Source organism: Nyctibius grandis, chromosome 12, assembly GCF_013368605.1.
Source record: "Nyctibius grandis isolate bNycGra1 chromosome 12, bNycGra1.pri, whole genome shotgun sequence".
NCBI lineage: Eukaryota > Metazoa > Chordata > Aves > Nyctibiiformes > Nyctibiidae > Nyctibius > Nyctibius grandis.
The window spans coordinates 16287239-16311010 of NC_090669.1; the positions used below are offsets into that span (position 1 = coordinate 16287239).

The following is a 23772-nucleotide window of genomic DNA, read 5'->3' on the forward strand; positions in this document are numbered from 1 at the left end:
TTCCATGTGAAGATAAATGCATAGTTTTAAGCCTTCATTTGCCATAAATCTTAATTTGCATATTGCAAGTTTAGCTGAAATAATAACAAATTGCCAAAGTGTTTTTGCCTGGCCGTCAGGCGAGTATGAAAGCTAACATTCTTGGCTCAGAGTCTGCAGGATTAATATGAAACACTAAAACATGATACTGGAGCTGATCAAACCGTGCAGCCTACACCTGAGGGAAATTTTTCTCATGGAATTCATAAAAACGTCCTTATTTTTTCTTGATTAGATGTGACGGTTAAGGTTTAAATAGAAAGCAGCAACTTGTACATGGACAGCAGTGGGAGCCTTACTGTTCCAAAGCCATAACTTTTAATCAGCATAGTTCCCTGTCAAAGTGGATTACCCCAAGACACTTCACAACCCACTCTGCTCCCCACCCCCCAATGGCTTCGGGGGGGAGCTTTGGAACAGGAGGAGAGAAGCAGTGAAAAAGGGGATGCAATTGTCCGAGAGAGACAGAGCTATGTGCCAAAATGTCTGAAGGTTGCAGGACTGTATGTTTCTCACATTATTGGTGCTTTGTTTTTTAATCGACTGCTGTTTTTAAAAAGGCAAATCCACTGTTTGCCTTCCTCTTCTACACAGTTAGTATGCCACAGTAACACAATTTGGAAACTGAGGTGTAAACTTGCCTTTCAGAGAGTCCTTTGGTAGTTGAAGGATGCTGGCTGGGATCCATCCAGCAGGCATGAGGTTCAGAAGGTTAATGAGAAGTTCAGAGACGCACATTTACAAAAGCCAGCACCAAGAATAACCCAGTTCTTGAAGTACTCTCTTCTGGGCAAGTGTGATTGTGTAATCTAGGAAGCTGGGGAACTACTTCACTCTGGCTGTTTCTTGAATAAGATGACATAGCATACATGAAATAGTTTGGGGTTTTTTCCACCTTAATTAGGTTCCTTATGTAAAAAAAAAAGAGCTAGATTGACAGCCTGGAAGTACTGTACAGTATATATTGTATATATGTGGATAAGAAGAGTTTGGGTGGCAGATTCTAAAACTGGCCTTTTTAGAGGAATCTCTACTCTGACCTAAAAGAAGAGTAAGACCTTTAATCTCCCCTTAAGTCATGATCTCTCAGCAGATCAGTGCTGTTACCAGTACCAGTCAAGACGAGGGCCCCATTGCACTTGCTGTCGTGCAGACATGAGGTGTGAGTTGTGCCTGCCCTATGAAATTAACCATTTAACCAAACTAATCAAAGAGGGGACAGTGGATATAGTGAGCTATAGAGAGGTGCTTAAAAGGCTGAAAGTGAGCACTTATTTTATCAAATCCAGTCTCGGACCACAACAGACTGCTGTTTCATAGGTGTAGAGTCCAGAATGAACCAAAAGAGTATCTGCTCTTCTGTTCCCCTTCCCCTCTTCTTTCCCTAGTACAAGTACAATCTGCCACCTTACAGCAGACTTGATACAAAAGGTCAAAGACTCAAAACCTGGTAATTCACAGAAAGATTGTAGAAGAGGTTAGAATATGTGCAATAATACAAGAAATGTATTTGAAAATGTCCAGATTATTTTAACTGGCTGAGAAAAAAATTCTTCCTTCTTGACCATAGATTTACCATTGAGTGTAAAAAGAGAGTGAGCAAATCACTCAACCAAGAACAAGGGAGTATCAGCAAATCCTGTACAGTATCTCATCTCTGCTTTTTGTCAGTCAGAAGACAGATTCCCTTCTATTTTGTGTTTCCAAATTACGCTTCAAGATGAAAAACCCATTCTTGGTCCCTGATGAAGACCAGCAGAAACACTGAAGAGTGGGTCAAATTCAATGCAGTGCAAATACTGTGCAGCAAACACAAGTCAGTCTGGCCTGCCTTCAACCTTGCGGTTGTTGATCACAACAGATCAAAGCTCAGAAGCCCTGTGATCCCAAACTTTAATTTATAGCTCTGTCATCAACCCTCACCTGTTACAGAAGCAGTTCTGTGAGCTCCTGCCTTCTCAGCTTCTTAGCCCAGAGGAAGTTTTTTCACCAGTGCCCACAACCAACCTGCAACATCGCACTGCAGCAGGGAGGCCTGGAGGCTGTAGCTCTGTGTTACAAACAGCAATATGGCTGGTGAAACTGAGCAGGATTCTCAAAAATGTGTAAGCTCTAGGGTAGAATCACTGTGCTGAGGAATAAATAAAATGGCTGATGAATGAACCACATGTTAAATGTGTCTTAGTGAGGTAAGTGTTTTATATCAGCTACCTGAGAGTTGCACTAGTATGCTCTTGAATCAATGTGGCTAGTGTAACCTAAGTCTAGTCTAGCTAGAGATCAGTAGACTCTTTCTGACACTTGAGCAAGCTGTACGCTTCTCTGAACAGTAAGCTTATAACAAATTCCTGATTTTCATGACAAGTTCCATTGCAATTGAGAAACAAAAAAACAAGTCAGCATTAGATGTTAACTGGCCACAAGATACAATGCCAATTCAAGTTCAGAACATGTAATATGGTAGATGTATATCACAGTAGCCCATATACCATCTGATGGTCTCACTCAATAGCTGAATGCTTTTCAAATTAGATGTTCCAGTTTGTTTATATACAATTTTGGGTTTGCAACTAGTATTTTGGAAGTCGACACCAAAACCCTCAAAATTAAATTGTGGTAAATGATACAGTTTGAAGAAGTATATACTATATTTAATTGGAGAGAGCTGTGTTTACAGCCTGTTATTGTCTGTGTTGGTTGACTTTTCCCCACACACCAGCAAAGACAAGAATGAGTAAGTCGTGGTAGTTCTGGACAACTTGGCATTTGCAGTGTATTTTTACAAAGTCTGAGCTGACGAGCTTTCTGCTGACAGGCAGTGTCTCTGGCTAGAAATGAAATGTTCTGATCCAGGTAAAATATTATCTATTAATGGAGGGTGCTATACAGTTAAAGTAAATTCTTTGGAAGTTAAAATTCCTTTAATGGACTTGGAAGTAGAGTATCCTTTTGTGAATATAGGGTGAGGGTGAAATAATGGTTTGTATATTGAATCTTATTCAGCTCCTGTGGATAAATAGTGACAGATCATTAATACAATGAATAATCTATGAGCACTTTCTGCAGGGTTCATCTATTTGTATCATTTGGAGAAAAAAATCAGTGAGATGATCTGTTTGGATATTAAAAATATACCTAGAAAGCTTATTCTGTCTTTTTCAATCAAAAGTTATATTTCAGCTATCAAAACCCCCCAAAATGAAAGCCACAAAATATTTCGTTTAGTAGCTTATAAAACTCCTTTTTTGGTGGTGCATTTTGAGGAAATAAGAGACCTCAATTACTTTTTACTTGCTCAACAGTAACGTTGAGTATACAACATGGAAATGTGAGTTCTTGTGCTCTGGGGAACACGTTGTGCCAGAATGGCTTTTCCTGTGAGACGAATCATAACTGCACCAGGGAAAACATTAATGGTGTTTTCTCTCATCATTCCTTATGGAAGGCAAATGCAGCCACTTCTGTGTTCAGGTGCCCCCTCTGCTTGAGCCCTGCAGGAATCCTGCGGTGTCCTGCAGTGCCGGAGGTGAGGCGTCGGGATGGCTGCAATACATCACCATGCTAAAAGCACTGTGACAGTTAGTCAGAAAGGGCATTATAGATAGGATTAAGTATTTTGTACAAGAACAACTCTTGAATTCTGCAGATACCCTGAATCTCTTCAACTATAATCTAAATAGAGCTAGTAGAGGGCCATTATTTCCATGGAAGCACAGAAGTGTTGGCAGGGGATTCCTGCTTTGGGAGAGTGCCTTCAGTTTCTCCTGTTAGACAGACCTAATTCAGATATTATGGTAATATGAGAAGGTGAAGATCCCAAAGAAGGAGTTCTTGCATATGCTTTTCTCTGAAATCTGTTTGCTTCCCATAGGTCAGAACTTCATGAGCAAACATTTGCATTATAAACCCTTTCATATTCTTTTTGAACGAGCTTTTGCGTCAGCTCTCCTGTGTTATTATGAAAGGATTAGTGAACATTATCACAACAGAACATAATAAATTAATGCTTGGCAGCCTAAGTCACCTAAGGGATACTAAACACAACAGTGTTAAGGCTGAAATATATGGTGACAATAGCTTGATTTAATGCTTAGAAAGAAAGCCTGGAAGTTAGGGCTAAGCTGAAGGTTCCTGCCTCCATTGGCAGAATCGAGAAATTAAAACAGATTCTGCTCATGATTGAATACTTCTTATTATTGAATAGAAAGCAAATAAAATGTTTAGTAGTTTGAAGTACAGGTCCCAAAATAGATGCTTTTCTTCAGGGAGCATGAGGAAAACTGGTTTTGACATTGCTACATTGCATTGTGAATTGAGAAATGCAGGTTTTGTCCCTACTTCAGCCCAGCTGGAACATTCAGGCTGTTTCTGCCCTGGTATCTCTCATGGAAAATGAGTACACTACTTCCCTTAGTAGTGTACTCCTGGTACAGTGCACACCTGGTGTATGTTGGCTGTTAGAAGGCAAGCTCTTCAGGCCAGAGCATGCTTCTGATTACGCAGGGCAGAGGCAATGACTTCCCATGGGCAATGCAGTCCAAGTGCTGTAGATAGCAGCCCGCATCTGTAGCATTTGCAGTGCAAGTCTGAGAATCCTCATGGCCCCGCTACCACTCTGTCACTGCCTGTTCTTGTGGGAAGGAAGTGGGATTTGTAAGCTGCAAGGTGAAGAACTTTGGAATGTGAAATACGTCAAAGGACATGTTCCAGGCCAGTGCGGACCTGGATTTGCTCTGAAGTGCAGGGGATGAAGAATATCTATGACAGTGGTGCACAGTGTGCAGGAAGTAGAGGGAAGGTCAGCCCGATTTGGGCTGGGGAGGAATTTAAGGTAGCAGCTACATCTCCTTATTTCAGAATCTTTCTTGATGGAAAGAAGACTTACTGCCTCGCCAAAAACTCACATCTCTAGTCCCTGATAACTGCCAGGCTAACAGATTGAATGATTCATATGTATTGCTTTCCTCTCGTGATAGTCACTGTCTCAGTTAGGACTCAGCATTGAACACCCCTCACTTTTGATTTGTTCCACTGTATCCCAGCTTCCCTACCTCCTTTCCCCTCCACTGTCCTCTCAGACCTCAGCAATCCTCAGTGTTTGCTTCCTAAACAGAGTCAAGATAAAGTTCCTCAGTATTGCTCTTTCAGATCTTATCTGCACAGAGCTGCCTTTGAAACATTCTGCAGTGTCCAGACAGACAGTGAGCCACGAGCAACACTTTTTCTCTTAATCACAATGAGCTCACTGTTAACATGTTCTTTTCCTATTGTTTCTTGTTGTACGCTCGGGACTATAAGCCTTTCATGACATGTGCATAGTGTTGTACACAATGGGATCCCGGTGACTCAGTAGGGTTGGATTTCTACTACAATAGAAATAATAATGTTAATTTATTTTATTGATGCTTTTGAATAGGATTTGCTGAAAAATAAAGGAAATATGGGATATGGATCATGTTACCAAAAAACCCACATGCAGCGAAACATTCATCTGTCTCCAACATTTCATGTCTTCTGGGCATCTGAGATAGTTGAGTTTGATTTACACAATCAAGCCATTCATTAAATATCTGTTTGAGTTTTAGGCAGATGCATCCTTTACCTGAGTGATGAAATCTGACTACAGGAAACGGAGCTATTCCTTTGTGAAAAGACCCCATTCTCCTTTATAAAGTGAGCCTTGCAGCAATATACTTTTAGAAGACTGCCAAGCTTTGTATACCAAATATCGTTGTAAGGGCTCAGCAATAAAACAGTTGTGGACTTGGGGTTGATCCAACCACACAATAGCACATCTTTATGCAATAGTTCCTCTTTCAACATCCATCTCCAATACTGTAATTCGCTGACAACTGTCAGTTCGTTTTAATTCCAACATTCTAGCCCAGAACACAAAGCAGTTTAGAGTCTGAATCCTTGTGTGGGCATAGTAATTATTTAAGTCACTAGTCCAAATCATGTTCAAAAGAGCGTTTGCTGGGAATCCTCCAGGAGCAGACTGATCTATGGCTTATTGTTGCCTGCTAGATTATACTGTAAGTCAGAAGCATGCTCAGTATTTCCTATCAACAACACTCTCTATACCTTGCTGTTGGCAGAGAACTGAGTGATGGTGAATGAAGGGAAAAGCAGAAAATATATGTTAAAGAATATATGTGATATGATCCAGTGAATTGATGTAGGCCCTACTAGGGATTGGCTTGGAAACTTCTTCACTTTTTTTAGAAAAACAAAGTATCCCCAGGCAGATGGGAGAGGCTGTAAAACCTAACGCTCTGTTGAATGAGGCTGCTTATCTTGCACATAAATAAAAAAACACCTTGCACATAAATATGTGCAGGGAAGAATCATGCTGGTTTTGTGATACACAAGTTTCCACTGTCTTTGGTGAGGGAAGCGATAGGTGAGGTTTGGCTTGCACATAGTGGGGCAACTGTATTTTTGTGTATTTTAGCTTTTGTGTCGTTACGAAAATAAAACCATGAAGTTATGTCCACTTTGCCTTTTTGTGCCTGAAATGGGCACACTCCAAGCCAGCTGCTTCAACGGCAGAGTAGTCATTCACGTGAGAAACGTGTTCTGCTCTTGAAAGGCAACTACAATATATTCACTCTGTTGACTACCCAGTCGTGCATTCCTCCCTTGCCAGTATAATGGGACCTTCAGAAGTAGAGAAGTTTCACATGACCTTAGCACATAGCCTGACTTTGAGTGCCTGAGAGGAATGACCTCCATCCCATTCATCATAATGGCTTGTTAACACTCAGATCCACTGTTTTGAGGGTTCCCCGCCAGTAGTAACCCATACAAGACCTGCATGGTAGGGGCATGGTTAGGCAGAGAGGCCACACTTGGCTACGGTGGCTAAATTTCCACTGCCCCAAAGAACAGGCTGTTCTTGTGGGCAGCTTTTGTTGCTGTCTCTCCACAGAACTGGCGCAGGCTCAGAGGCACAGACATCAGCCAGTTACACAGCAGAAGAAAACAGGATAATGTTTTACTTAAAGGTGCTTTGGCACAATCAACACAAATGCAGATGAATGCATACACCACTTATATTACTTGATATTTACTTATTACTTGATATTTACTTATAACCTCCATATTTTATTCATGAATTTTACAATTCCAAATATAATGAAACAGTTAGAGTACTTTATTACAAAGCTTATAAAATAATTAAATATTACACTTATATTTTTTGCTTTTTTTACACCATAATTCATACTTTGTGACACTACCATTTTCTTTCCTCAGTTGTCACTTAAGGAAGTGAGCAAAGACATATAAAGGAAAAGCTATGCATTAATAAATTAATTATTTTACATCAAATAATAAAAAGGACACAATTATAAAAACAAAAAAAAACCTTGTAGTTTTCCTAGAAAAAAGGTTATAATTACACAATGCCCAATATCGAGACAGAGCAGTGTAGGCTGGGATATGTTTCCAATCATCATTTCTTAAAGTATCATAGAATACATGTTTTTAATTTAAATTGTTGCAGAAGGAACTGCTAATTTTAAGTGACCACTGTCTGGCATTAGTGCTGAGCTGGCTATTCTTACGCTGAACTGATACTTTAAAAAAACAGGAAAACTGAACTACATTCATCAAACGAAGTTGTGGGATTGGGTGGAATTAGATAAATATGTCCCTCGTAGGCACTCCCCAGAAAATTACAGCAGAACACAGCTCTGTCTCAGAATGGGTTTGGCAAATAGGTTGGGTGTTTTTTCAATGCAGAAACTTTTTAAATTGTACCATTTGATATATAGTGTCACCAAACATCTCGATACTGAATGATTACAAATATCATCATGTTTACATGTCTTTCGTTTGCTGGTGGATTCTGAACTACATAAAAGTATTAGAAGAATCTATAAAAATAGAATTGACTTTCATTTGATTAGAGTAAATCATCCACTTATCTTTTTCTTTTTTTTTCATATAACCTGTGTGAATAAATAACTATTTAGAGAAGTTTCGCATGAATTAATGGACTGTAATATTCTTATTATTTCCTTTGGGTAACACATGAATCAAAATTTGCAGAGAGGTTTGAGATTAAAGGAAGACATTCTTCAGTATCTTGGCATTCAAACAACCTAGTTTCTGAAAAAAACTACTTTAAAATATCAAGTTTAAATTTTAAAATTACATATCTAATGAGCTTAGAAAGTTGAAAACGTAATCATTGAGCTCAATAAATCTGAGTTCCTTGAGTTAGTTGAAATATGAAATTCTATTTTACTTGTAACACAGCAATATTAAAAGTCCAAATATTCTAATGCTGAATATTTCTAGGAATACATTTCAAGTTACTAGTTAACCACCTCTGAGTTTCTACACAAAGCAGAAAATGAATTCTTCAAAACAATAAACGCATTAGCATGATGCAAAACTTGCTTTTCCAGCAGCAAGTCTGATAGAGTAGCACCATAAATCTTTGTAGTGCACTATTTACTTCTTGTGGTCACACGTGTGACGCTGCGTTCTCCAGACAACAGCCGTTTGAATGTCTTTCTGTGAAAGTGGCAGTGAACAGCTTCCTTACCCTGGGACGATAGTAGCATAAAAAATTATGAAAGGAAATGCTTTTGATAGTGCGATCTGTCACGCTGCCACGCTGTAACCATCCTCCTCGAGCTCCCAATCTCTTTTGCTTTGCATTCCGGTTAATTAGCCAGAAAAGGCATCCTTGCCTTATTTTCTTCCTCATAACATGACAGTGCAAAATGACACTTTCAAAGAAAGAAGATCTGCCCCTCGAGTCTGAGTGTTCAAGTGATCCATAGTACCCTGTACTTTAGTGAGGTCAGCAAATAAAGAAAAAAAAGAAACATTCCTTTTTCAACATATATCCAACAATTACTGTACCTCAGACATTCCCTTAGAAAAAAGTCTCTTCCATCAGTGGTTTATGTGGCACCATGTCTTGCCTCAAAGCAAAGTTAATTCCAACATAAATTGAAGAAGAGAATCCTGTCACTGAAGGGTTCAGATAACACGCTGCTATCAGTTCTTCTTCGTGCATGATTTACAGCATTGCTTGCCATAAAATTTGTGGTTACAGACACCGTGCTGGGGTACCAGATGACACCAAGTGAAGAAATCCACACAAGAAGGATCATCTGAAGGAGAGAAATCCAAGCAGTATGGTAAGACTGTGTTTTAGCAAATGTACAAGTCAGGCAATAGTTCCGCACACTTGTATGCTTTTGGTAATATTAAAAACACGATGGGCCACTCAATTCAAAGAAGAGGAACCATGAACTAGCTTTCATCTCAAAAATAATAGTTTCTTTTTTGATTTGTTAAGAGATGTTTAATTTGTTAAAAGATCAACTTCGTGAATTTGATATAGAGCTAATATAATAGGAGGGTAAAGGAATTAAAAAATTGAGAGCACACTTTGAAGTTCAGGAAAACAGGAGGAGGTTCCACTGTAGAGGATTAAAAAAGTCATCTGTGTTTTCCTCTCTGATGACAAATGTTGTTCTAAAGCCAGGTACTTGTACCTGTGAGCCTACTCCATGCTTGATGCTGATTGCTTGTTGCCATCAACATCACATGGAGTGTTCCTGCACCTCAGAGTAGTGTCAGCTTTGAGTGTATGTGCGTGAGCACACAAAATGCATGGACATCTGAATGCATGGACCCTACTCTGTGCACATGTGCACAACATGCTCTGCTATGTGTTCGCATTTCAACGCTTCCTAGAGGAGTTATTTCTCTCCGTTTGACTATGCAGGGAGCCTAAGAAATCTCTCTTCTTAGACACTTTAGTTAGGTGGTGTGAATCAGGCTTTTAGGACTTTGACTATGCCATGTTGGTGAAATCTTAATTAACTGCAATGGGAAAAAAGACAGGCTGACAATGTTTAGTTCTGAAAAGTCCAGCTTTTAATTATAAATAAACCATATTTTTCAATTAAGATTTTATTTTACTTAATTTATGTACAGATCAGTTATAGACACACCCCAGTTGCTTTAAAAAACATTTCATAGCTGCTCCTTTCTACAGTTTTGTAGTGGATGCTTTATGTTTCTTTAAAAGAGCAGAGTGATGATTCATATGGATGATTTATAAACAAATTCACCATGTCTGAGAGAGCAGTAAGACATTTAAATGAGGTTTAGCAAAATTTATAGCTAAACTGAAATCTCCTGTGAGCATGGGAAAAGATTCCATTCAACTCAGAACTACTGTTTACATGGTCAATAAAAGGAATTTACAAGGAGACAGCGAAGGAAAATCTAGCCACCCTTGTCTGCGTTCTCAAATCAGCTAAGCTGAGTTACAGAAGATAAATGCTCCCCCACACAGGACAGACAACTACTTCATATTCTGTGGGCCAGGAGTCATCTCTGTCTCTCTATAGGAACTACTTCTGATTAGTCACCACTTTGCTTTTTTTGATTCCCTTTTATATGATGGCAAAGGTGATTTTGTATACCTTTATCACCCTCAAATTTATTTGAACGAATAAGAAAATAATTTAATACTAGCATTTTTTTTTAAAAAATGCCATTTTATTCCTCAGTTTTTAAAAACATAAGCCTGTCTGTAAATGCTAACGTCCAGGAACTAGGAAGCTCGGTACCGAACTGCAGCCTTACCACCCCACAGCACTGCCATTCTGTTCTGAAATGTGTCGGCAGGGGTGCAACTGGGAGCTCAGCACCAGCTTTCACGTTACTTCAGCTACTGTCCACCAGACAGAATGTGCTGCTGAGAGGACCCAAAGCAGACAACACATGAAAAACATGCACAGCACAAAGTGAGGAGAGCTGTTCTGATCAAGGCAGGAAGAAGCTCTCCTGCCATGGAGGAGTAAATTTTCCAAAATTACGAATTACTCTTTAAAAAAAATGTATAAGCACTGAGGAGGCAATGTTAATAAATCTTTATGCCCCTTTTGAAGATCGGAGTGCAATGCTGACATTACAGAGGTATGGCCAAAAACTTTACTCCTGGGACCTAATCCAAAGACCATTGGAATGAACACAGAGAGTCCCCCAAACTTCAATGGATGTGGGTCAGGCTGTCAGTTCCTTATTTCTATTTACTCAAGTATTTATATGTTGTTTAAATTTTCATTCATTTTAAGGAGTTGGATTTACTAGAGTTACGGTGACCGTAACTGCATCTAACAGAGGGATGGAAATGACCCAGTTTGTCTAGGAAAGTGTGTAAACTCTCCCTGAAACATTAATTTCTTGCCTGTGATCACTGAGCTGGAGCTGCATGGCTGATAATAGAGACTGATTTGCTTCAAGGTGATTCCAGCACAGCTGGTTCCCTCTCTTTTTGCTGGTTTAGACGGAAAGTTAGAGAGCAGTGAAGAGATAATTGATCTCTAGAGCCTGACGACCCAGTTATAATAAAGGGGAAAGGGCTCCTGCAGATGTGAGGAGAGAGAGAAACAGGCCAAGGCCAAAATTAATAACAGATATTACTCCAGACATGAAATATAGCAGAGGAAGGCAGGGGTGAAAGAAAAGTGCTTGCTATATCGTGACAGAAAAGGATGTACAAAGTACAGCAGAACCTTTTAGGAAGGTTAATTTGAAGTGTTAAGAACAATTACTTACAAAACTAGCAGAACTACTTGCTTATCCCTTTTAGGGATATATATCCTTGTTTGGATTCAGGACCCTGATATATCAGTTTGATACTCGGCATGTCTTGAGTTGATTCAGTAAAATGGTCCGTTAAGATATCACTGGGTTTTACAGGGTTTCCGTGCACAGTGAATGCCAGGAATGGGTATGGATGGGGGGGCGGTTGGCTAATGTCAATTCACAAGATGCGGGGCCAGAGCCTGACATTTGCTTCCAACCCTATTACCACCTTTCACTCCCCATCCGGCCTAGGTTTTAAAGAGGTTACTTTCAGCTTCCAGTTTTAAAATGGTAACAAGACAGTTAATGTACGGTATTTTGAAAGTTAATGTTTGAAGTACTTTGGCATACCTACATAACTAGTGTTATATGGGACCAACCTGGACCTCCATGAGCTTTTTTCCCACAGTTAAGAAGGAGTCACAAACTGTAACCAGCTTGTAAGCAAATGTATGGGACGGGACTAACGCACCACTCTCTCTCGCTGTGGTGGTTCTGAGAGAATTCTGCTTCCATCACTCAGTGACACAAAACCTCTTGCTCCTCCTGCTCCTCTAGAGTTGCAAAACACGCTGCAGAGGTGGAGCGGGATGCAACAGATATACAAGTGAGGACAGAGCTTAATTTCGTGTTCCCTGACTGCACGTCATACACTGATCAGAAGCAGTAAGAAGAGAAGTACATTCTAGAGAAAGCATTTTTGGACTCCCAGGATATCGGTGCAATCTGAAGCTTGGGTGAACTTCAAAAGACTAAAAATAAATGGCCAATTCTTATTGCTTAGTTCAAAAGTTTCTATTTTTTATCATAAAACGCTACCAGCATGGGATGCTTCTATGTTATTCAACAAGATAGTATAAAGATGCAGCTCAGAACCAAATGGCTTAACTTTTTGAAGTACTTTTTTTTTAACATATCCTTGTTTTTAAAAATCTCTTGTGTCAGATATACTCTCAAGTCTGCCTTAAGAGGGTTCGTTTTGAGGAGAGATGCTGTAGTATCAGAGAGTAACCGCAAAGCTGGAAAGTGTGGGAAAAAATCATTTATGAAGGAACATGCCAAATACTAATCTTCAGTGGGTGTAACGGGAAAAGGTGATTTTTGCTGGATATAGAGTTCTAAGCAATGAACCCTGCTGCAGCACGTAGAGCTGAGTTTTACCTCTTTTCACAGGGACTGGGCAGAAGTTAGTATTGCAAGCTCTCAGGACTGCTGGTTTCTGATGGGGCAAGCACCCAGAAGCTGGTCTTCCTTGGCGCAGGCACTGTACACTCCGGGTTTGCACTCCCCCTCCACATGTTACTGTACACTGTAGAGAGGAAACACGTAAAAGCAGTCTTTCATTGTAGAGACTCTCTGGGAGCCCATGAAAGCCAAGCGAATAACTTTCAAGGGCTTTGGATGAGACTTGCAAAGAGAGAGAGAGAGATCAGGATCGGATGTGTTGCTGTTCAGCAACCCCCATCAGGACCAGCTTTTCAAAGATGTGTGCATCTGTTCTCTCTTCCGAAAGTCTGGTTATTTAAGGACTCAGCTGAAAATCTGGTTCCTTACTTAGGCATCGAGACAGAAACAGACCATTTTAGAAAACCTGTCCCTGATTGTCTGCACTGAGTTCTTTTGAACTCTGAGCCTCTGGGCCCAATCCTGCAGTCTGAACAGAGATAAAACTCCCATTGGAACCATAATTATGGCAGTATCTGGAGAAAAACACTATGCGTTTGCAGGAAGATCTATGAAGTATTTTAAAATGTATAAGTCTTTTTTTACTTGTACGTGTTTCATGAGAAGTTGTCTTTAAGATAAATGTCATCATTTTCATCTGATTACAATTGTCAGACAAACCTTGTTTCATGTACATGTTATTAAATGAGTGTGTGTCTCATTGATATGTGACTCATAAAGTAGATAAGTTCCAGAAATACAGAAGCTTGTTTGCAAGAACGTAGAAACAAATACAGACTGATCCCATAATTAATCATAGTATTTAGGGAATACCAGGCAATCTGTGCAGATGCTCAAATACATTGTGCATATAGATATGTAATAGTTCAACCACAGTGCAGTTCGAAGAAGACTGAGAAGAAAGTGTTGGAAAATGAGCGTGGAATGTAGTGCCTGTCCAGCATGAGTAACATTTTTAGGTGACATTCTTCAGTTTCATGATAAAGAAATGAGCTGCACCAAAGCACATGACGGATGTGGACCAGCTGGATCATGTTTCAGTGGCTGAGTGGTGCGACCTTCTTTAGGGAATGGCTATGTGCAGGAGATACCTGTGGACTGTTAGTACTGGAGATATCTCCTCCATACCATCGGACATTTGACTACAGCACAATGTAAGACTGGAGCTGGCTTTAATCTAGGTCGCTTGGACTCACATTGCCATGGTCACAGTGGCGTGGTCTTCAGCATTTCACACCCACCAGGCGTTTGTGCCACTCCAGCTAGCGTCCATTCTGTGGCATATGATACTGCAGCTTTTCTAGGTTTGGTTCTCTCTAAGCCCAGCACTGCAACCTCACCTAATTACAGGGGATACACTGTCCAGGAGTCAGCAGTCACATGCAGTTGTTTTGTTCTTTAATGCTGTGTAGTGAAAAGCACTAGGGCACGCTACTTGAGCTACTGTGTAGGGAAACTTGCTCCTTTTGTAAACTCCATAAAAGCCAAGACATGAAATAGTGCTGGAGAAAGAGTGCCAGCCAGGACAGGGAGAGAGAGGTGAGAAAGTTTCCCATTCCTACCTGCTGCCAGGGTGAGGAATACCAGCCAGACACCATGTTATACAACGTTTGCGATGGACAGGCTCCCTTGTTACAAGCTTCTTCCAGGTCGACGTTTGGTTTCTTGATGTTTCGACATCTCCTCTGAGGAAAGGTGATCAATTTCCCATGGACGCTTTTCTCGCTGCATTTTAGTTCTCGCTTTTGTACACCTGGACCACAGGAGGCTGAGCACTGCAAAGGCAAAGTACACCTTCTAAACCTATAGAAACACATTCAGATAAAGGAGAATGTGCTATGTGCAAGAGACCCCAACTTATGCGAAACTACCAAAGCATTAAATAACTAAAACCACAAAGACCATGTTCTGTAATGTGTAAACTGAAATATGAATCCAAGTCAGTGAAAGTCCTGAAAAACAAAGACATCAGGGTACATCTAACTACATCGGGATGTAAAGAACTGTGTTTTTATAGCGGCTTGCCTAGAACACCTGATTTTCAAATGACAGCTGAGCTTTCTTTCCCCCACATGGTTTGTGTGTGTCCCTGAGTCAGCGTTCCCAAGAGCAGCAAAGGAAGGCAGTGAGCCATGTAACTGCACCACTTTACCTCACCCCAGGAAGAAATCACCCACTGGAGTCGGTCGTTTTTGGGGCAGCGTCCTAGCACACAGGTCTGCTGGGATTCAGGTTTATGGTCTCTGCTGCACATACTTTCAGGCAGGATTTTAACCTTGGGAGAACTGGTACTTTTGCAGTAGACATCTCGTTTCTTAACACCTCTCCCACAAGTCTTGGAGCACTGTGATGGAAAGAAATATTCATTTGAATGAGAGGAAACGAAAATTGGCACTATTTGTATTTTAAAGCAGAGCATAGAAACCGTGGCTAATGTGCTGTGTAGCTGCCATTATATTATAAGTAAACTTGAAATTCTATCAGTAAATAAGTAACCGTAACATCTGTACGTCACTTCTAAAGCATTGTTCTAAGTGCTTTCTTAATGTAAACTATGAACTCTTACAGCCTCCATGTAGAACAGATAAGTAATCTCTCTCTTCCATAGATGAGGTAAGTTGGACTTATGAGCAAAATGCTTTTTTCCCTGGACGGCGTAGTTGAAAGCTGGTCCTAACCTCCCATCACAAAATCTCCTGTGGCAAGACGTTCTCAGCTATTTGTTATTTTGTCCTCACCTTGGCCTAGATGGATCTAGATGGATCCCTAGAGGGATGAGATAGAGGCAGAGAAAACTACCCAGGGAATCTATACATAACTCCTTCACCAAATGAATCTCACTGCAAGACAGAATCTGATACAGACAATGGTTAAGAAGTTTGACCAAAGATATTTTAATTGCCAAGATTACAACTGAAGCGTAGGACAAGTCACCAGTGAATAAATACGCATTGCTGAACTTACTGAGAGTAACAGTACCAGGAAGTGTACACAGAAGTAATAGATTTTTTCAGTAAATTTAAATCCACCTTGAATCTCACTAAATGAAGATGGAAAAATAAAAATATCGTAGCTCCATTTGATATGTGTACTGTCAGCTCTCTCTTAAATCCCAGATCTCCCAGTACTTCATTTATCCTTACATTAACAGTCCATACCAGCATCAATAGTAGTGAAAGAAAGAGCAGAGATGACTTTTGTGTAAGCATGTGTGTTTCTTAACTCAGGCTGGTTTAATGTCAGGCAGTTTGCAGGTCTGTAAAGCAGGGTGTGTACACACAGGAATCTGCCGGGGGCCTTATGCCCCTCATGGCAATTAACTGCAGCAGTACTCTACTCGCAGTAGGACAGTTACTCTAACAAAGGCAAAAGTACAGCAGTGATTAGTGAATGTGTAAATCACAAATTTATCAACCTACAATTCACATATGTGTGTGCATTAAAAAGCAATTCTAACCCCACGTATTTCCTCATTCCTTGACTGCCTATCATCTCTGTGAAAAGGTAATGTTGCTGTGGGAAGTAATCTCAGAGGGAGTTAACGGCTTTGAAGAATTCATAAAGCCTTCAGTTATGAAACCAGAAAAAAATATCCGTTTTATTTGTATGTACCAAAAAGGACAGCACGTGTCCACTTCTGGCAAGCCCTCCTGTCTGAGCACTTAGGAAGGCTGGTTAAAAATATATATAGTTTACATATTGTCTTCATGAATAGGGCGCCTTGCAAAATACTGATCTTCACAAAGTTTGCACTATTCTTCTTTTTGAGCAGAGTTTTTGGCAATATTTTCATTATGCCAGCAGACAAAAATGTAAGTTTTTCTCCAAATTACCTGAGACCACAGGCCAGGGCTCCATTCAGGTGGGCAGTCTTGACTGTTGCACATCTGCACCTGTGTAGGGGTGCTGACAGGACACAGGGAATGGGCCACTGCCTCCTCTCTTTGGAAAGCCCTTTTCTGGACACACTGAATGAGACGACTTTGTTGCCCTCCTCCACAAGATTTGCTGCATGCGCTCCATTCGCCTGTTGACCAGCTTAAAGGAGAAGATGTATGTTAGAAACACAGGAGTCCAATTAGCTTTATAAAATCAATACATATGAGCCGCCTATCAAATGTGAATTATTCAGGGACTCTGCTTCACCTGCTCTCTGAGGTACTGATATCTGTTCAAGCAATCAAAAAGCCGTAGTTACATAATCTATCTTCAAAGCATGGAACATTTTGCTGGGGATGAAATATGAGTCACACAACTAGAAAAACTAGTATTACTTATTTACAGTTCTAATCTACCAGAATCAGCTTTCCTATGAATCCCACCTGGAATCTGGAATTCCCTGGGGACTGAGACACTGCCATTGAGGCTGGTGGAGCATCTAGAAGATCTAAGGTCTGGCCAACAAATCACCATTACTTTTTAACCACGTCTATGCTCTTATTTGAAAAAAAATCTCTCTAAACCAGGAAAAGAAAAATATTTTCTAAAGCAATGATAGGATGATCACTTTTGTCACTTTAGCTGCTGAAGAGACCTCCAAATTAGCTAACAGACCTGAGGCCAAAGAAGCCAGATAAAGAGAGCTCTGTAAATCGGTGAGATTCTATTATTGGAAAGTTCTTCCCTTTGTTGTTACAATTTTCCCTTTTTACATCTCTCCGGGAAGACAAAGCGGAGGAGGAAGATTCACCCAAGCTGATATAAGGGAAGAGCGGGTATGGCAGGGAAAGAATGGGGCCAGCTTAGCTGAGAATGTACCTCCCTATGCATTTGTGCATAGCTACACTCACCCAGGGCAACAAATGTTGGCATGGTGCTGTCCAGTGGTATTTGTGTCAAACCTTACTGGCCTCTCTTCCCAAAAAAAGAACTTGCTTGCTAAAATCAGCAGGCCTGTCATTAGTGTCTTGAGGATTTAAATGTCCTCAGACTAATAAATTTGGCAGACAGATGATATAGAATCTAAATAAAACAGAGGAAATCTAACCAGTGAAAACCGTTGGGCAGGTCTGTACTCCAGCCACAGGCACGCCTCAGTTATGCATCACGTCACTGAAGTGACACAAAGTCTGAAGAATTATTGCCAATTGCTTAGGACAAGTTCAGTTTTGAAATGTCAATAGCTGCTCAGTATTTCTGTTATTGAAGCACTGAGTGGGTCCCCAGCCTTTGTGGAACACTTTGCAAACATACAACCATGTGTCTTTGTCCTTGAAGGCTTACAGTGTAAGACCATAAATAACAATGAGATAGGAAAACAGAAGTGAAGAAACAAAGGAAATTATGAATGACTAAATGATTCCTCAAGTTGAGAACTCTGAGTCAAAGACCCAGCACTGACATGAGACTAAAGATATTAAAACAGCAGTTTTACAAACTTTTAATAATTTATCACAGAATCACAGAATCAACCAGGTTGGAAGAGACCTCAGGGATCATCGAGTCCAACCGTTGCCGTGGCACCACCCTGTCAACTAGACCACGGCACTAAGTGCCATGTCCAGTCTTTTCTTAAACACCTCCAGAGATGGTGACTCCACCACCTCTCTGGGCAGCCCATTCCAATGTCTAATGACCCTTTCTGAAAACCCTTTCTAATGACCCTTTCTGCCACAGAAAAGGTTCTTGGCTCAAATTGGATTGCTTGGCCTATCCTGCTTCCACCCTTTCTCACGGAGTCAGTCCTGTGACCACTGGAATAGCTGCTTACATACAGTTTTAATGACAAGAAAGCTTTTTTTTCCCCTTTTTTTACTGTGTGAAAGATGAACAGAATCCCAGCCTGCCTGTTCACATCTGCCTGAAAACAAAGCTAATTTTAATTTGTAAAAAATTTATAAAAAGCCTATTTTGGAAAAATCCCTTTGGGAATAGCAGAAATCCCAACTCTCAGTCTAGTAACTTCAATAACTGCCAAAAGTAGTGGGAAATATAAAAAGCAGTAATTTAAAGACAAAGAAATATTAATGTGAAAAGTCAGTAGTTATGTAATTCCAGAACACATCAGAAGTTTCATTTTTGTCCAATTTATAAATATTTGGACTATTGCAATACAAACTTCTGGAAAAAGGTTATAGTTTTAATCCATTTTACAACTTTTAATTAGTTGCCTTGATGTTTCTGACAACAGTGACTGGTAGAGCAACCAAAAGTGTTAATTTTAAGGGTTTATTCACAATAACTGCCCAGAAAGTTCCCCTCTTCACAGAGGAAAGGGCAATAAAGCTACTTTAATGTCCTCTAGTAAACTGCCATTTTCCAAGATTATCTGGGCCGTGATCCAAGAGTATCTTTCATTAGCTCAAATAACTAAATAATTATGACCAGATTTGGCAGCTCAGAAATCCAACAACAACAGTGTGCAGTACTGATGCCTCTCTGTGTTCTTACTGGTGGGACAGTAGTTTGTTCCTACTCAGACTAATAAGTCTTTGTTCTTATGCAGCAATTATTCCTCACTGACCTTTGTAAGTCTGCAGCCTCTTTTATGTCACAAACTGACACGCTCGTATCTTATCTATTATTATTCACCTCCTTCCCTTGCCTGTTACACCTACTGTATTTGGTTTTGCTTTATTTGCTGGCTATTAAGCATTCTTTGTTTCCTCCATGGTATTTATTAACACTACATTTTTTGATGTTGGCAGTCTCAGTTTTATGGGAAATATTACATGCCGTGACTTTTTGGGCAGATTCCTCAGCAGAGGTATTCTGGCGTAGTTTCACTCAGCTGAATGGTAATCTGTTAATTTTAGACATGGTCCTACATGTAGATCCTCCATACATTAATATATCCTAAGGATTTAAAAAAAAATTAATTAGTGAGTTAACTTTTTTTTCCCTAGAGGTGGCTTGGGGCTTTTATGTTTTTTCTTTTCGTACTCTTTTTAGGGTTCAAGTCAATAATTGTGTTTTAAAGTAGTAAATCTAGGAATATCAGAGCAATTTCAGCATGAAAACATTGCACCGCATGTCAAAATGGATATTCAGCATTTTCAGTGACAGGTCTGTCAGCGGATGTTCAGAATACCTCGGGATCTCCTGTTAATAGAATTGAAAATTTTGTGTGTGGTCAATAGAAATTAATATCATTTTGGTGAAGCTTTATAGCTTAACAATGCCACATCAAAACGAAGGTAAGCATGAGCAGCTTAAAAAGACTCCTGGGAACATTATAGACACCACATTTCTGTGTCTATTCTGTGTCTTTAGTTCATTGGATAAAAATAGTTCTGGCAGAAGATAAGTCGCATATGAAAAGATTGTGTTTGGCTACAAAGATTACTTAAAATTGGTATTGAGAAAATCATGTGGCTAAACGCAATCTAAAGAAACTGCTGAAGCAGGAACATGGGGCTCTCATGTCACATGTTACCATTATTTAAACCTTATCTCTGTCGTTTTGTGGTCACAGTGTATAATTTGCCATTTGGATTTTGTGTACTCTGCTCTAATCTTTAAATTTTGCAGGAAATTCCAAACTATTACTGGACTATTTTTTAGTGTGTTCAACATATTGCAAACTATGGATTTTTAAGTAAAAACAAAGCCACTGCAGAACATACACATCTTTTTGCTTTGCCCCATCATCCTCTTCTGGACTGGGGGAGATGAGGAATGCTTCCTCTTAAACTTCATTAAATGTGTTATTTTATGAAGCACCGGAGCGGGCTTAGCCAATTGCTTTTACCGCCCATTGCTTTTATCACTGTAGAGTAAAACCAGCAGATGACACCAGGTCTAGAGCTCTCCTCCATTTCCTCTGCCGTCTGCTGCCTGTGCGCTTCAATGCATCTTCAACCGTCTGTATTTCCCACTGAAACACTCTTGATTTTTTCAACATATTGCTTTAGAAAATCTCCTGTTCTGGAAGTCAAAGTGTCTTGTCCAACATAGTACAGCTTTTCTGATCTTTAGTGTAAAATTAAAATAATGCTAAGGTTGCAAAGTCAGGGATCCAAAAGTGAAAAAAACCAGCAAAGAGAGATGGCCAATGTGTCCTTAAATCTGCCCAGTTATAGTCTAAGCCACATAATACTGTGTTTAATTATATGAGCACTCAACATTTTTTTTTCCAAAGGACCCCTACCACAGCTACTATAAATCAGTGTAACTTCCTTGTTTTTAAAGGAGCTCTATTGATTTAGACCAGCTGGATTCTAAATGCTTCTCTATATGTCAATGTCTTCCTTTGTATCTCACCTTTCTTATGTCTTTTAGAAAATAAGATTGTTCACATAGGCAATGTCTTCATATTTGTTTTTGTGGGCACCAGGAGCATTGCTGATGATTTATTTGGTTTAGATAGTCCTCTTCTTGGTATTATAATACTCTGTGGGTCATTTTGTCCAAAAATCACTAATTACACTTCACAAGATTCTTTTAACCTAATCTAATACGTGGAATCTGAGTCATGGGGCCAAGCTTCCACAGGGGGAGTAGCACTTTACTCAGGAAATGGTCTTATTGATTCAAGGTGAGTAAAGGTGGCAGAACGGGCCTCTAAATAACTTAGATTTACTCCGTGTCACATAGTTAACCCCAGCATGGTGACAGAGCTGCAAGCAATCCTCAGGAGGTCTTGCTTAGCAACATTAGAAATACCGCCTCTGTTGTTATCATTGGGCAGGAGCCTACACAACTAACACTTTTAAACAATTACTGGTTTAGGTTACAGAATAAAAGTGGGTTCATCTAGCGGGCTATACAATTTGGTGTGCCTGTCGGAGAGGACTTCTTTTGGGGCAAACTCAGTCATAAGGCCCAGTGAAAACATACAAAAATAAAGAGAACTTACTATGCTGGGCAGGGATGAGTATTGCATGGTTTTGTTTCAGTTAAAGGCTTCATCCTTGGGCCGCAGAAGGAGGAATTAACTCGTGTGCGATGATCTTCTAAACAAATTGCTTTTGCTGTAATGTGTCCTATGGAAGTATTAGAAAAAAATACAGTAAAATAAATGTTTACTCAAAATATAAGAGAAAAAGTACTAGGGAAGAATTTTAACTAAACAAGTCCAAGCTCATCATTGGTAAAATTCCACTGACTTGAACTAAATAAAATGGGATTTAATTTGGCAACATGCTTTTAACATTAATTTTCATTTCTGTAACACAGGCACTGTTGAAGTCAGATGAAACATTTTAGTTATAAACAGCGTATTTGCAGAATCTTCCCCCAGCAAAAATTAGTAATTCCTCAAATCCTAATTCCCTGCAGAAACGAGCAGTGCTTGCTTAGAGCTCTGCTCATGCGTTTGCAAACTGCAGCAAAACATTTTGCAACTTTTTACAGTATATCTTTAAAAACTTCAGAATTCTGCAGGTTCCTGTACCTAAACCCTATCTAGTGTCAACATCAGGACAGATGACAGAGAAGAATACAAATGCCTTAAGAGATGAAGTGATTTTATACTTTATTTTTTAATTGAGCAGTGTCATTTACCTCACACATGGTTCATTGGACAGAGCAAGTGAAATCTGGAAACACAGTTGTTTCCATCATCTTTATACCCATGCTGCAACCTTCATTTGTTTTAAAGGGAAGCAAGAAAAATGCAGTTGTCATATTTTATGTCTGTAGTGCTCCTGGTGGGTCTTTCTTCCATAAACAGTTTATTGAGATGCTGTGAAGTCTGACAACACACAAGCAAGATACTCCTGAATTTCACCTGGACTTTTTTGCCAATGCAGGAGCATAACATGGCACTTCCTTGGTTACCCAGTCCTGTTCTTTGGTATTAAAGACAACTGCACCAAATAGGCTTATTTATATGACCCAGTTCCAATTTAAAGGCCACTAAAATTTTAATTCTCAATTCTTTTTGCAGGACTCCCCACATGCCAGTTTTCTGCTTTCATTACAGCCCAGAATTACTTTCACTGACAGAACATCCAGGATTCAGAAAAACAAATACATGGTCTGCGCAAAGCAAACACCTAGAGGAATACGGTAATAAGAAATCTATATAAATAGAATTTCAGACTTTGACCTGGTGGAACTCAAATATTTGTAATTAAACAGCAAGAAGATCAGGGTACAACTGTCAGTAAAGGTCTTGATAGTATTTTAGTCTTCAATTCCTCTCTACAGATAAATTTTACTCATCATTTGGTATCTTTCTATGTGCACAAATTAGAACAACATCAAAGCACACATTTAATTCCAACATTACTTCGACAGCAAGGTATCATATGCCTACGGATTGACCTAAAGAAAAAAGACTGAATCGCTGTAAGTGACATGATTGAGACTGGCATGGTTTGTTTTTTTTTTACTATAAAAGAAGTAAGAAGGTACTTCATCTATGTTATAAATTGTCAGATAAAAAATAAGGACCAGGTGTTCAGTGTAACCCCCTGTATGTATCGATACAAGTTTGCAGAATTGAAGGCAGCTGAAATGTTTGAGATGCTTTGAAAAAATGAAAAAGCGAGGACTGGCAATTGGAGTTACCTACCACCACCGCAAGTAGCTGAGCACTCTGACTGCACCGACATCCAGGCGTAGCTGTGTTTTTTGACAGACGTCTTGTTTTCATTGTTGGTTTTGGAAAATGTATATTCCCAAGCAATTCCAGGATTTTTGCCTTGTAACAGGATCTATAGGTATTTGGGGTTTGTTTAAAAAAAAGGGAGGGAGGGGAAAAAAAAAGGAAAGGATTCTGTCATTCTGAAGGAAGATGAACTAAACACAATACACACATAATATATTTATAGACACTATGTTTGTGAAAGAATTTTCAGGAGACCTAATCTTTCGATAAACTAAAAACCATCAAAGTAATCCCTCAACAGCAAAGATTTTGCTTGGACTAACACCTGCAGGGCATATAACAGAAGAGGGCAGAAATACACGGTTCAGCCTAACGCTCCTTTAAATCAGAAGGCATCTGACTGGACTGGTGAAGCAGAAATGCCT

The 23772-nt window shown here is 39.7% G+C and overlaps 1 protein-coding gene across 1 annotated transcript in view; it reads right to left on the reverse strand.

The window, feature by feature from the left end:
- Nucleotides 1–9057: 9057 nt before the first annotated feature.
- The window catches only part of ADAMTS18 (ADAM metallopeptidase with thrombospondin type 1 motif 18), a 75613-nt gene continuing 60898 nt past the window's right edge, over nucleotides 9058–23772 (reverse strand). The window contains 7 exon segments of the mRNA XM_068411344.1: nucleotides 9058–9173; nucleotides 12829–12976; nucleotides 14415–14627; nucleotides 15005–15196; nucleotides 16686–16890; nucleotides 21650–21776; nucleotides 23312–23453. Coding sequence (XP_068267445.1) covers nucleotides 9058–9173; nucleotides 12829–12976; nucleotides 14415–14627; nucleotides 15005–15196; nucleotides 16686–16890; nucleotides 21650–21776; nucleotides 23312–23453 — 1143 coding nt within the window.